The sequence below is a fragment of the Rutidosis leptorrhynchoides genome, chromosome 4, assembly GCF_046630445.1.
Source record: "Rutidosis leptorrhynchoides isolate AG116_Rl617_1_P2 chromosome 4, CSIRO_AGI_Rlap_v1, whole genome shotgun sequence".
NCBI classification, from domain to species: domain Eukaryota; kingdom Viridiplantae; phylum Streptophyta; class Magnoliopsida; order Asterales; family Asteraceae; genus Rutidosis; species Rutidosis leptorrhynchoides.
The window spans coordinates 456,302,348-456,317,358 of record NC_092336.1 but is presented as its reverse complement, the minus strand read 5'-3'; the positions used below and the strand labels follow the sequence as shown (position 1 = coordinate 456,317,358).

The following is a 15,011-nucleotide window of genomic DNA, read 5'->3' as shown; positions in this document are numbered from 1 at the left end:
GACTAATTTGAAATCGAATGTGATGTTAAATACTCAGACCATTGTTAGACAGATTGCTGAGATAGATGACCTTAAGAGAGCTAAAGAAACTTTTAGAATAAACTATGAGACTGAGAGGAATAAGGCATATATCTACGAGCATTCTGCGTTTGTGATAGAGTATTGTCATAACATAGGAGGAAAAGAAACCAGTAAGGACTATAAACAATGTCCACCACCATTTGAACATGACTATAGTTTCAATCCACCTGAGAAACAGTTCAGAGAGGACTATGTTGAGATTATGCTGGTTGAGACTAATTCAGATAAGGGAAAAGGGATAGATACTACTGAGACTTCAAATGCGAGTATTTTTAATGATAAGAAAGTTGTAGACCCTAATCCTAAGACTGTCAAAATTTTGAAAAACCTGGCCAATCAGAGACTAATCAGAATTAGGAACCGATCTCCGATTAAGTTCGTAAAAGGTCCTAGCTTTGAGGAGGAGGATTTCTTGAAACCCAAGTGTAATTCATCGCTAAAATATGTTCCTCCACCTAAAAGGTCTCCAGATAGAACTCCTGATAGGTCACGAGCACAAACTAGGTCACCACCGAGACATCGAAGACCTAGATCTCCACATGAGTATAACCCTAGGTTTAATTCCTATTATAGAAATGATCGTATTTCATGTTTTCATTGTGTGATGGGAGGTCACAGGGCAATTGATTTTCACAAAAGGTTTGTAGCACCCAGGAGGAGAATTCAGATGAGTCCCCCTAAGAGTTTTTACAGATTTAAGTCAAACTCTCCTCCAAGGAATCGTATGCCTTACATATTTACCACTGAGAGGTCTGAAAAACATGTTATTCCTAAAACCTTTTTTAATCCATCAAATGAGACAAAGGTTGTTCAACATAATATTTATTTCAAGAAACCTTTACATAAAAATCAAAAATGGATAACCAAAAAGGAAGAATTAAAAGGGGAGTGCAGCTCAGGTGCTGTTAGTGACGGGGATGAGGAGAAAATTACTATTGTTAATGGGAAACCCATTGCTGACAAAGCATGGGTATCCCCCGTAAACTAATCATTTCTCTACATCTGTGCAGGTCGCCTACAGTCCAAACAAAAATACATGAATTGTGGATAGTGGGGCGTCCAGGCACATGACGGGGAACATGTCCCTACTTCATGATGTTAAATCTATAAAAGGTGGACCTGTTTCTTTTGCTGGTGATCAAGGAGGATTTATTACGGCTCAGGGGATGATCTCAAATTCATCAGTTAGTTTTGATAAAGTGAGTTTTGTCAAGGAAATGTCGAATAACCTGCTGTCAGTTTCTCAAGTCTGTGATAAACGACATAAAGTTCTCTTTGACGAGCAGCAGTGTTATATCATGAGAAAAGATTACAAAGTTCCAGAGAACATGATTCTAATGATGGCACCAAGATGTCAAGATCTATATATTCTAGATATGTCTAAGGCTTATGTTAAGGCAGCTTCTGGACAACAAGCTTTCGTGTCCAAGGCTACTGAGCAGGAGTCTATCTTATGGCATAAACGGATGGGTCATATGAGCTTCAGGAAAATGAATCACTTAGTTCACAACAACTTAGTGGAAGGCGTTAATGTCAAAGGGTTTAATATTCCCGATGGGTGTGTGCCGTGTAAGAAAGGGAAGCAAGCAAAGAAATCGCATACTGTTAAGAAACATCATTCCATTAATACTCATCTAGAACTTCTTCATATGGATCTTTTTGGTCCAATCAACAAGAAGAGTGTAACTGGACATTCATATTGATTAGTGGTTACGGATGAATATTCGCGTTTCTCATGGGTAGTGATGCTGAAAAGTAAAGCTGATACTTTTGAACAGATCAAGGTGCTGATCACGAGACTGGAAACGTTGTATAAACTGAGGGTTAGAAGGATCCGAACGGATAACGGGACGGAATTCAAGAATCAGAAGATGGAAGAATTTTGCAATGAAAGAGGAATTCAACAACAATTCAGCTCGCCATACATACCGCAGATGAATGGGGTGGCTGAAAGAAAGAATAGAACCTTAATCGAGACTGCAAGAACCATGTTGGCAGACTCAGAACTACCAGTTACCTTTTGGAGTGAAGTAGTTTCTAATGCGTGCTATACAATGAATAGAGTTCTTGTCGTGAAACGTCATGGCAAGACATGTTATGAACTGCTGTTTAAAAGAAAACCTAATATCAAACATCTTGAGCCGTTTGGTTCCCTGTGTACCATTATGGTTCAGGATTCTGGTGGAAAGTTTAATCCGAAAGCTGTTACGGGAAGATTCTTGGGTTATGGAAATGCGTGTAAAAGGGTATACAACTTGGATTCTCGGTGTGTTGAAGAACGTACTGAAATCGATGTACAAAGACATGCATCCATCCCAGCTGATAAAGGGTTTACATGGCAGTTTGATTACGATGAGTTGTTTGAATCATTCCATCTTCCGGTAGATAACCCTGAGGATGAAGAGCTTGCAGCACAAATGATGTACAACATGCGTATCTCCGCTGAACGCATGTCTGATATACGTATACAAACTAATATACCTTTAGAAGCTAAGGATAGCACTCCAGTGACAGGGTCTAATGATGATTCAGATTTTGATAATTCGATTCCTCATCCTGAAGAGATGACATTTCAATCTGCAGAAGAGGATGAAGATATCGAGGAAGTATTTGATGATGTGTTAGATGAGGTGCTTATTCAATCAACGGATCAGGAACCCATTCAGAACACGATCAATGAATCTACGGAAATCGACGGACCATGACGGTCAAGTCGAACAGTATCTCTTCCTAAACGTTTTGATAACTTTGTATTTAACCCTGCAGGTGTTTCAGGTGCTCAGCCAGGTGGATCTTCTACTTCCGATAATCGAGCAACACCCTCTGCTAATGTTGTTACCGCTTTTTATACTCAATTGAATCAGACCGGAAGAATCTTCAGAAATGCACACTGCTGCTTTGTGTCGCAAATCGAACCTGAGGATGTCAAAGATACATTTCATTTTGATGAGTGGGTGCAGGAAGAGCTTCAACAATTTAATCATTTGGGTGTTTGGCGATTGGTAATTCCTCCTTCAGGATGTAAACCGTATGGTTTGAAGTGGGTTCTGAAAAATAACAAAGATGATCAAGGTATTGTGATCCGGAACAAAGCGCGATTGGTTGTCAAAGGATATCAGCAAATTCCAGAAATAGACTACGATGAGGTGTATGCTCCGGTTGCGAGACTGGAGGCAATTCGAATGTTTTTGTCTTTTGGTTCGTTCAAAGGATTCAAGGTCTATCAGATGGATGTGAAGAGTGCATTCCTATACGGAAATATCCAGGAAACAGTATATGTGACTCAGCCACCGGGCTTTGTTGATCCACATCATCCGAAAAAGGTGTATCTCTTGGAGAAAGCGCTATATGGTCTTCATTAAGCCCCGAGGGCTCAGTATGCGACGCTATCAAACTATATGATAGAAAATGGTTTCAGAAGGGGAGTCATCGATCAGACTCTGTTTATCAAAGAAAGTGGCGACGATATCATGCTGGTACAGGTTTTTGTGGACGACATCATCTTTGGATCTACCGATCAGAAGATGGTTGATGAGTTTGAAGAGGTAATGCAGAAACGATTCAAGATTAGTTCACTGGGGGCCATTAATTTCTTTTTAGGGTTGCAGGTTGATCAAACGGAAAAAGGCATCTTTCTACATCAATCGAAGTATGTAGCTGACATCTTGAGCCGATTCAAGATGGAGAATGAACGAGTTGTCAAGAATCCTTTATCGGCGAATCACGGGATTACACCAGAAAATACAGGGGCAAAGGTCAATCCGACTCTTTACAGGGCTATTATTGGTTCCTTGATGTACCTTACAGCATCTCGACTGGATATCATGTTCGCAACATGCTTGTGCGCTTGTTATCAAGCACAACCAAATGTGATTCATATGCTCGCTGCAAAGAAGATCATGCGGTATCTAAAGGGGACTCCGAGTTTGGGCTTATGGTATCCACGGAGGGACAGATTTGAGTTGACAGCATACAGTGACTCAGACTATGGAGGATGCAAAATAGATTTCAAATCTACCTCTGGAGGCTGTCAGTTTCTGGGTAGCAGGCTTGTGAGTTGGCAGTGTAAGAAACAAACCGCTGTTGCACAATCCACGTGTGAAGCTGAGTATATTGCTGCGGCAAGCTGTGCATCTCAGGTTGTCTAGATCCAACAACAGCTGCGGGATTACAGTTTGCATATTTCTAACACTCCTATCTATGTTGATAACACTGTTGCTATTGCTGTAACTAAGAATCCTGTTAATCATTCTAAGACCAAACACATAGGGATCAAGTACCATTTCATTAGGGACTGTTATGAAAAACGATTAATAGATGTTCTTCAGATAGGTACACAGACCCAGCGTGCTGACTTGTTTACTAAAGCTTTTGATCGACCGCCTTTCCTATTCTTACTAAATGTTTTGGGTGTGAGAGAGAGGGCAGATGTTGTGTCCGATAAGGAGTTATTGAAGTAACCAACCAATCTGTTTCATTTGTATATATGTTTGCTGCATCTTTTTTGCATGTTACTTAGTTCTGCATGATAATATGTATATCATTTTATGTTCTGCATGTTTAAAATGAAAAACCCAAAAATATTTGTTTGTTTCATAGCTTAGTTGAGAAAATGGGAAGACTCGAAAATTCAAAAACAATATAAAGTTGAAAAACCTATAAAAAGTTGAAAAATTCGAAAATGATTAGGCGCTTTGTGAAAATGGGAGATGATTGTATTACTGAACTTGCATGTTTATCGTTTTGCGCACAACGTTTGTAATACATGTTTAGTTGATGAATGTTGATAAATTTTGATGATCAAATTTTGGAATGAGATGATCACACAAACATCAAGTAAATAATCTTGACAAGGAAATCATAGAAAGGTCTAAAGCGGTTGACGGTAGTCACCTAACTATCACTAAGAATGTACAGAGAAATGATCGTTCAGGAACTCAATGGACGGTTGAGGTCTCCCCTACTACGATTTGTACTCTAATGAAGGACTGCCAAGTAAGTCAACAAGTTGAGTTTACTCTGTTAGAATGTATACTTGTTTCTATTCACCTTTATTGCTTGGGCCGAAACGCTTGAGTAGGTCATTCAGGTATTCAAAGGGGGGTACTCTCGGTTTGAAGGATTGAGAAGTGCAATTCTGTATCACAGACAATTTTTTTTAGTTTGAGAAAGCTACTTTAACTCCAAGGATTAGAGCTGCAGTGTGATTCATCTACCATAAAATAGAAATGATGCATTATCATCATCAATGTATAGCCTATTTATGTCAGCTATAGCTAAAATGCAACATCAAAAAAAAAAAAAAAAAAAAAAGGATGATCATGTATGTATGATGTTAAGATTTCAATAAAAGATGAGGCATCACATTAGAAACAGTTGAACACACTATGTGCTGAACAGTATTGATTTAAGTTATCTATATCCGAGGGGGAGAAGTGTGTGACGATCGCTCCAAATCCATTTGGCCGAATACGTCATTCATTGATTTCATTGCGAGGTATTTGACCTCTATATGATACGTTTTATAAACATTGCATTCTTTTGTAAAGGCACACCATAAATGAATATTAAATCAAAGGTTTTCGACATCTGGTGATTTCTACATATAAACAATCACCTTATATTATAGTTTACAATAGTATTTCCGTTGACAATGCAGTCTAAATAAGGTACATGGTGATGAATTGGTGAATGCAACGTTTTCTTAAAAAATATGCCATGTAAGATTCCATGCACATAGCTTGTCTATCATATAAGCAAACAGCGGAAGACTTCTTGGGAACCTGAGAATAAACATGCTAACAAGTGTCAACACAAAGGTTGGTGAGTTCATAGTTTTAGTGTTTCGCATAATCTGCATATAAAAGTGGATAACAAGATTTCAGTTGTTTCATCCAGAAACGTTTATCAAAATATTCTACGAAATTGAGCACCCTGGTAACTAAACTTAACGTATATATAATTTGTACCCTTTGTATAATCATCTTAATAATACACGCAAACCAACGTGTACGCTTCTCAAATAGCATACGTCCGTTAAAAGGCTAGTGCTCTAGCTCGGACGGGGATATCAAGCCCTATGGATCCATATACTACTACTCGCGCCCACCAGTTCTTATAACTGGCAATTACTAGTTACCAAAGCTAAGGGATTTTCGGTTCAAACTCAGTGTAGAATTTAGTATGTACTTGTATCCATTGTGTTTAAAATAAATTGCATGTATTCTCAGCCCAAAAATATATGTTGCAAAAGCAATTAAAAAGGGATCAATGAAACTCACACAAAATCAGTTTTAGTATTTGTATCCATTTAGTAAAACAGTTTATAAAACTGCGCATGTATTCTCAGCCCAAAAATATAGTTTGAAAAAGGGATCATATGAAACTCACAGTTAAATATTGATATACAATATTGTAGGAAAGCACGTAGACGCATCGGAGATGATAAACACGAGGTTTGCTTCACAAAAATACCCCCGAACATTTCCCATAACCTCCTTGGTAATAACCCATATTTTCCTTAGCTCTAGCTCGCTCGGAAACTCGTTTTGAAAGTGACACGCTCAAGACCTCGTCGTAGTATTTTATGTATAATATTAATACTACTACTAATAATAATAAGATTAATAATAATATTAATCTTAATAATAATAATAATAATAATAATAATAATAATAATAATAATAATAATAATAATAATAATAATAATAATAATAATAATAATAATAATAAATACGGAGTAATATATGTGTAAAAAAAATGGAAGAATTCGACTGAATTTATAGAGGTTGCCTGCCCAGCCTTCCCATGCGATCGCATGGGTCTGAGGCACAATGGCCATGCGATCGCATGGCCTCTTTTTCCAGCTCACAATCATTTTGTATTTTAGTTTGTCGACATATTTAAATATAATATATTATATTTAATTTATATAATTATTTATATATTATATTATATTTACGTGCATAGTTAACTTGTAACTTTTGTTCCGATAAGTCGTACGTTGTTACTTGACTTATGTCTCGGTTCCAGTTTCTCGAATGTCCTTTCGTACGCTGATAAAACTTGCATTTTACATTTCGTGACTCGTACCTTTGTTAAAATATAGCCTTAAATTATTCCTAAACTATACCACTCAAAGTATATCTTAAACTTTCGAGTATTTTGGTCATTTACTTCTATAAATCATCGTCTCACTATTTGGTAAAATACATTTTTAAAATAGTGTTTCACTGTAGCAATTCACTGTAGCAAAGTAAATTTTACTGTAGCAAATAGTGATTTTCAAAAACACTGTAGCATTTTGGGTACTGTAGCAATTTGAAAATACTTTATCAAATTAGTGTTTTACTGGTTCATCTTAAACGTTTTAGTTAACTTATCTAAATATCAATCAAATCAATAATCGAATGTTACTATCGTTTACTAAATAAATTGAAATCATATATATTCAATTAGATATATAAACCAATAAGTTTAATGTACGGTATTATGCAATGAAAACTTTGTTACGTTTTCAAGTTATAGTATATATATGTATCTATTTACATATAATTGTTCGCGAATCGTTGAGAAAATCGAAGGGTACTTGAATAGTTCAAAAATTTTGAGATTCAGTTTAACAGACTTTGCTTATCGTATCGAAATCATATAAGATTAAGTTTAAATTTGGTCGAAAATTTTCGGGTCATCACAGTACCTACCCGTTAAAGAAATTTCGTCCCGAAATTTGAGTGAGGTCGTCATGGCTAACAATAAAAATGTTTTCATGACGTATATGAGTTGATAATTAGAGTTTTATCACCGTTGAATAATATGGATAACACAATCCAATTACTCGAAGCGTATGAGGGAAGTTATCGTAATAAAGTGAAATAGAGAATAGAGATGCGTCTTATCTCTTGACGTAGTAACGATTGATTTCTGAAATTTAAGGAATAGAAAGTCTTTATAATCTAAATAAGATTTGATTCTTCGGAATTTAAGGAAATTAAGATCTTCTTTAATTAAATGAGGTCACCTGCCTCGATTGCTCTGTCTGCTATTTTGCTTATAAATTAACCCCCTTTCGTCTCATTATTTTCACCACTCCTACATCTTCTTCCTCATTTCATACTTCCAAAAGATTGTGAAATGCTTCATCCAGTTCTTATTCTTGATATACTCCTAACTTTCATATCTGTCATTCTTCTTTTTCATCTACCACCAGAGGAAGTTACTTTCTTCTACCATTACCTTGGGGTTATAGTGTTTTTCATTCTCCCGTGTCTTTATATTGCTATACGCATTGATATACACGGCTTGTAAATTTTGAGGTTGTTATTGGGCTTTATATTCTCCATTATATTTCGGAGCTTCATGCTTTCGTTTTCTCTTCCTGGCCTTAAGTCAAGCGGATAATGGTCCAGAATTCGTAGGTATGAAGTTTCAGATGAACATAACTAATGTTCTAAGAAAGAAATGGTAATAGCACAATCTGACTTGTCAAATTACCAGAATACCTCAAAAAAAACACCGAATCATTAAGAAAATATTTTCTTGATATTTTTAGAGATTATATAGAATGAAAGAGTTATGTAACATGGTTCATGATGAGGGTATGATATGTGAACCTTTATCACGTTCCATTATAAACTCAGCATGACTTACTGTAATATAATCACGTTGATCAAGTGTCATTATATTATATTAACTCATGCTTCAATTCCCAACATTACTTCAAAACATTTATATTTTAAACTTTAAAGTTTCAGAATTTAGAAACTAAAATAGTTTCTTTTATGGTGTAACACAGATATCGTAAAGAGAAAATTGATTTTCGATAAGAATGATTATGAAATTATCTCCAAAAATATGGAGGATATTTATAATGAAAGATACGATGATATCTTAGAATTTCTAATATCAGAGGATGATGAAGAATATTGTCCGCAAGGGTTTAGATTCGGAAGCAAGGTATTCGTTAATGGCTTCAACAGATACTGAATCATTTGGATTCTTTGAAGACAGGTTTCGTCCTTGTGATTTATCCACAGCCTCTTTCATACTTTGCTCAATCCGTTTTCCAGTTCCAAACTTTCTCTTTTCCTCAGCTTTACCACCATACTATTCTTTATCATCAAACTTTTGACTGTTAAGGTCGTTTACAGTTTTTGCTGCTTCATCAACATTTTTCCAAAATTCGGAGAACTAGTTTCGTAGTTTGGGGTGTTTTTCGGAAACTTCACATTCAAAGTATGTAAGTCCAAGAGGTAGACGTTATATGTACACATATAACTGTTGGCGTAGACGTGCTACAAGATTTCAAAATACTGATTGCTAATTCCTGATAGTTGGTATGGCAATTGCCGTTACAAGATGTGGATGAGTACATGATACGGTTTCAATGAGTATAAGGATTTTTCGGAAGGTCAAAGATCAATGAAGTTGTTGGTAAATTTACTGCTAATGTGGTGGAACATGAAAGGTTCCCCAGTAACAAAAACGTATATGCCAAAGTTACAAGTCTGAAGGTCGTCGTTGACTGGTTGAACGGTTGATAATACTGGATACTTTTGGAAAGGAATTGCAAGGTTATTTTCAGTAATAACAATGCTAAAGGATCTTTCACATTTTTGAAGTCAAAGTATAGCTTTGAAAGATGTAGAGATCTAAGAATGATGTCACCCGTTAAATCTTGACTTGGATTCTGATCCGTCAATATCAGAATATGTAATTGAATTTGTATGGAAACGATTGTATATCGCTGTGAGCATAGTTAATAATTTTTGAATCAAAGTTGAAGAATGTACAGTGTAACATATTAATTGCAAACTTAAATATTTCCCGGGTATTACCTACCCGTTAAAAAAAATTCACAATTAATACTTTGTACAAAGAATTTTCGTTACAGTCTTTATGAAAATATCTGTATGTATATTTTCTTCAGATGTAATACAGATTTAATGAGTTAATATCATATTAAGCTCATTTGATTTTTGGCTTGAATTAGAAATGAATAATCTCCAAAACATTAGAGATTACCTAATCTTCGCGGAGTATTTCACTAATGAAATCAATATTTCATTATTTATTCTTATTGATATTCCTCGGTGAAGGATGTTGATGCTCGTGATCCTTACAAGGCACATATGATGTTTTCTGGAAAGTTTCGAGTACATCGAAAATGAAAATGTAAAATCAATTATGTAATTGAATAATACACTTGGTTTATTAGGAAATGGAATTCATTGAGTTGAAACAGAGATTGTAGTTAATGATTGTTAAGTCATTAACGAAGGATGTATAGCATATTAGTAACATGAACTAACCGAGTAGTACCTACCAGTTATGATTCACATGTAATAGCTTAGTACGAAAAGATTTATTTTGTTTTCAAATTTCACATATATATATATATATATAAAATATACATATAATTTCTTCAGGAAAAATGAGTTAATATTTCATAACTCGTTGATACAATATACGCGTTGTTGATTTGTGATGATGTTGGTGATTATGAAATTGGCAGAACTTGTAGTGCTACAGGTTTTGCCGGTGTTGGTGATACTGACGATACACTGTTGATGCTGCTGGTAAAACAAGTCTAGCTTGTAATTCGTGCACCATTCCGGTCAGGGTTTCTACTCTTCCTTCTATCATTTCGGTCCACTCATCTGATTTACGGTTACGGTTGAAATAGATTATCTCTAAGACTTTAGAGATTACATAATCGCCGCAAAATATTTCTCCAATGAAGTTATGAATCAATACTTCATAGGTTATTGTTGTTGGTACTCCTTGGTATCTATGGTGCGTATGACATTGATGTTCGAGGTACATGTTGTGATATTGAGGCTTGCGGTGCGGATGTTGTTGGTGGTGGTAATGGTACTGTTGGTGTTGTTGTCAGTGGTACTGTTGATGCCGGTGATTCTGCTGGTGCTTGTAACCTTTGCACCATATCCTCCAAAGCCACTACCCGAGCGCGAAGCTCGTTGACTTCTTCTACTACACCGGGATGATTGGCGGTTCGGACGAGCGGATGAATAAGATCCAGGATTTGAGAGAGTATATGATCATGATGAGATATTCTGGAGATGAGAGAGAAAATGGTGTTACGAACAGGTTCGCCGGTAAGTGCTTCAGGTTCTTCGCCAAGAGGGCAATGTGGTGGTTGGAAGGGATCGCCTTCTTCTTGTCTCCAATAATTAAGTAGGCTACGAACCCATCCCCAATTCATCCAGAATAGATGATGGCTAATTGGTTGATCCATTCCGGTTACACTGTCTTCAGAATTCAGGTGAATATCCATATCGGAATAGCTGTCAGAGTTTAAGGAATTTGAACTAGATACGGGATCCATCTTGTATAATTAGGGAGATGATTTTTGATATGAATTAGATTATAGAATTTAGTTTGGTATTCTTCAATACATAATTTACATATGTATATATAATACCAAATTCCATAAATCACGGAGAAATTTTCGGAAGATGTCAGGAAAAGTTTACAGTAACAGATACGCTAAGATATGAACTTTTGTCTATACACTATTTATGCAATCAATGCAGTAAAACGTGTCTAGACTTAAGAATGATAAGCATGTAATTTTCGACAAAAAATGATAAGCAAAACTTTTAACATGCAGACACGGTCTAAGTCCAGACTTACTAATGCATCTTAACAACTATCAGTTAGACACATTCATGCAAGACCTGGTTCGCTAGGACCAACGCTCTGATACCAACTGTGACAATCACTCCAAATCCATTTGGCCGAATACGTCATTCATTGATTTCATTGCGAGGTATTTGACCTCTATATGATACGTTTTATAAACATTGCATTCTTTTGAAAAGGCACACCATAAATGAATATTAAATCAAAGGTTTTCGACATCTGATGATTTCTACATATAAACAATCACCTTATATTATAGTTTACAATAGTATTTCCGTTGACAATGCAGTCTAAATAAGGTACATGGTGATGAATTGGTGAATGCAACGTTTTCTTGAAAAATATGCCATGTAAGATTCCATGCACATAGCTTGTCTATCATATAAGCAAACAGCGGAAGACTTCTTGGGAACCTGAGAATAAACATGCTAACAAGTGTCAACACAAAGGTTGGTGAGTTCATAGTTTTAGTGTTTCGCATAATCTGCATATAAAAGTGGATAACAAGATTTCAGTTGTTTCATCCAGAAACGTTTATCAAAATATTCTACGAAATTGAGCACCCTGGTAACTAAACTTAACGTATATATAATTTGTACCCTTTGTATAATCATCTTAATAATACACGCAAACCAACGTGTACGCTTCTCAAATAGCATACGTCCGTTAAAAGGCTAGTGCTCTAGCTCGGACGGGGATATCAAGCCCTATGGATCCATATACTACTACTCGCGCCCACCAGTTCTTATAACTGGCAGTTACTAGTTACCAAAGCTAAGGGATTTTCGGTTCAAACTCAGTGTAGAATTTAGTATGTACTTGTATCCATTGTGTTTAAAATAAATTGCATGTATTCTCAGCCCAAAAATATATATTGCAAAAGCAATTAAAAAGGGATCAATGAAACTCACACAAAATCAGTTTTAGTATTTGTATCCATTTAGTAAAACAGTTTATAAAACTGTGCATGTATTCTCAGCCCAAAAATATAGTTTGAAAAAGGGATCATATGAAACTCACAGTTAAATATTGATATACAATATTGTAGGAAAGCACGTAGACGCATCGGAGATGATAAACACGAGGTTTGCTTCACAAAAATACCCCCGAACATTACCCATAACCTCCTTGGTAATAACCCATATTTTCCTTAGCTCTAGCTCGCTCGGAAACTCGTTTTGAAAGTGACACGCTCAAGACCTCGTCGTAGTATTTTATGTATAATATTAATACTACTACTAATAATAATAAGATTAATAATAATATTAATCTTAATAATAATAATAATAATAATAATAATAATAATAATAATAATAATAATAATAATAATAATAATAATAATAATAAATACGGAGTAATATATGTGTAAAAAAAATGGAAGAATTCGACTGAATTTATAGAGGTTGCCTGCCCAGCCTTCCCATGCGATCGCATGGGTCTGAGGCACAATGGCCATGCGATCGCATGGCCTCTTTTTCCAGCTCACAATCATTTTGTATTTTAGTTTGTCGACATATTTAAATATAATATATTATATTTAATTTATATAATTATTTATATATTATATTATATTTACGTGCATAGTTAACTTGTAACTTTTGTTCCGATAAGTCGTACGTTGTTACTTGACTTATGTCCCGGTTCCGGTTTCTCGAATGTCCTTTCGTACGCTGATAAAACTTGCATTTTACATTTCGTGACTCGTACCTTTGTTAAAATATAGCCTTAAATTATTCCTAAACTATACCACTCAAAGTATATCTTAAACTTTCGAGTATTTTGGTCATTTACTTCTATAAATCATCGTCTCACTATTTGGTAAAATACATTTTTAAAATAGTATTTCACTGTAGCAATTCACTGTAGCAAAGTAAATTTTACTGTAGCAAATAGTGATTTTCGAAAACACTGTAGCATTTTGGGTACTGTAGCAATTTGAAAATACTTTATCAAATTAGTGTTTTACTGGTTCATCTTAAACGTTTTAGTTAACTTATCTAAATATCAATCAAATCAATAATCGAATGTTACTATCGTTTACTAAATAAATTGAAATCATATATATTCAATTAGATATATAAACCAATAAGTTTAATGTACGGTATTATGCAATGAAAACTTTGTTACGTTTTCAAGTTATAGTATATATATGTATCTATTTACATATAATTGTTCGCGAATCGTTGAGAAAATCGAAGGGTACTTGAATAGTTCAAAAATTTTGAGATTCAGTTTAACAGACTTTGCTTATCGTATCGAAATCATATAAGATTAAGTTTAAATTTGGTCGAAAATTTTCGGGTCATCACAAAGTGTCATATATTCAGATCTAGAAAACTTAAATCATTGATCCTCAAAGTGATTATCTAGCAAGACGGTGCTTCTATTGTCTGTGATATGGGTTGTGCTGATTGATCCAGATAGCTGGGGATATCGTCTGGAGGATATGTTGACTTAGAATTCCATCACTCCAAATATCATATCATTCCATCAGAATTAGCTTTCCGCTCAAGCATGGGGTTTATAGCGACTGGTATTTGAGTTCTTTCGGAGTACGCAATAAAATTATGACAAGCAAAGCTCTCCGAAGCGAAAAGTATGAGTTTAAGGTAGAAGCTCATGGCTGCCAAGGTTGCTAGAAACATCGTGAGATGCTTCCTGTTCGATTAAATCAAAGTACATCGAAGTGATAGCGGACAGTTTCAATAGATTTGTGCTCAATTGACTACCTAATAAATTTGTGCGATCTCAAATGAGGACTGAGTCCAAGATTTAAGCAGATACAGAAATGTGTTCTAAGTAATTAAACGCTAATGTGATCATCACAAAGTCCGGAAGGAAAATCAAATAAGTTTATTGATTTTCAGAGACTAAGAATGTAGGTACAGGATCAGTTCGAAGGAATTAACGATGTCAAAACTGCAAAAGATAGTTCGGTTCTGATCCCAAGAAAAATCTAACAAAGTCATCTTCTCACAAAAACATGTATTAATGCTTCTTTAGACGCTGTTTCTATTATTTGTTAAGTAAATTAATTCATGGTTTGTCATCATCTTCATGCTTGCATAATTTGCCATGCTGATAGTTTTAAGCAGTTCATACTGCCATGATGATTTAGGTCTGCGTTTATTTCTGTTTCTATGCATGATAATATGAAAAAGGCTAAAAGATTTTAGAATTATGTATAGTTTCTTCTATATGCATGATAATATTGTACATGATTGCATGAAAGTTGGTGGTTATTTCATAAACTCCGTATGTGTGGA

The 15,011-nt window shown here is 35.1% G+C and overlaps 2 protein-coding genes across 2 annotated transcripts; both read left to right on the top strand.

The window, feature by feature from the left end:
• Positions 1–1,148: 1,148 nt before the first annotated feature.
• LOC139842196 (uncharacterized) lies at positions 1,149–1,784 on the top strand. The gene has a single exon (XM_071832366.1). It carries the CDS (start codon positions 1,149–1,151, stop codon positions 1,782–1,784), a length of 636 nt encoding a protein of 211 aa, XP_071688467.1.
• Positions 1,785–3,479: 1,695 nt separating this feature from the next.
• Positions 3,480–4,541, top strand: LOC139842195 (uncharacterized mitochondrial protein AtMg00810-like). Its single transcript, XM_071832365.1, has 2 exons — positions 3,480–4,220; positions 4,317–4,541. Exons 1-2 carry the CDS (start codon positions 3,480–3,482, stop codon positions 4,539–4,541), a joined length of 966 nt encoding a protein of 321 aa, XP_071688466.1.
• Positions 4,542–15,011: the final 10,470 nt, after the last annotated feature.

What these genes read in the sequence shown, in the direction of transcription:
- LOC139842196 (XM_071832366.1), top strand. Translation starts at nt 1,149, where the DNA reads ATGACGGGGAACATGTCCCTACTTCATGATGTTAAATCTATAAAAGGT.
- LOC139842195 (XM_071832365.1), top strand. Translation starts at nt 3,480, where the DNA reads ATGATAGAAAATGGTTTCAGAAGGGGAGTCATCGATCAGACTCTGTTT. An exon ending in CGGCAAGCTGTGCATCTCAG is followed by an intron (nt 4,221 to 4,316) that starts GTTGTCTAGATC and finishes GCTGTAACTAAG; the next exon opens with AATCCTGTTAATCATTCTAA.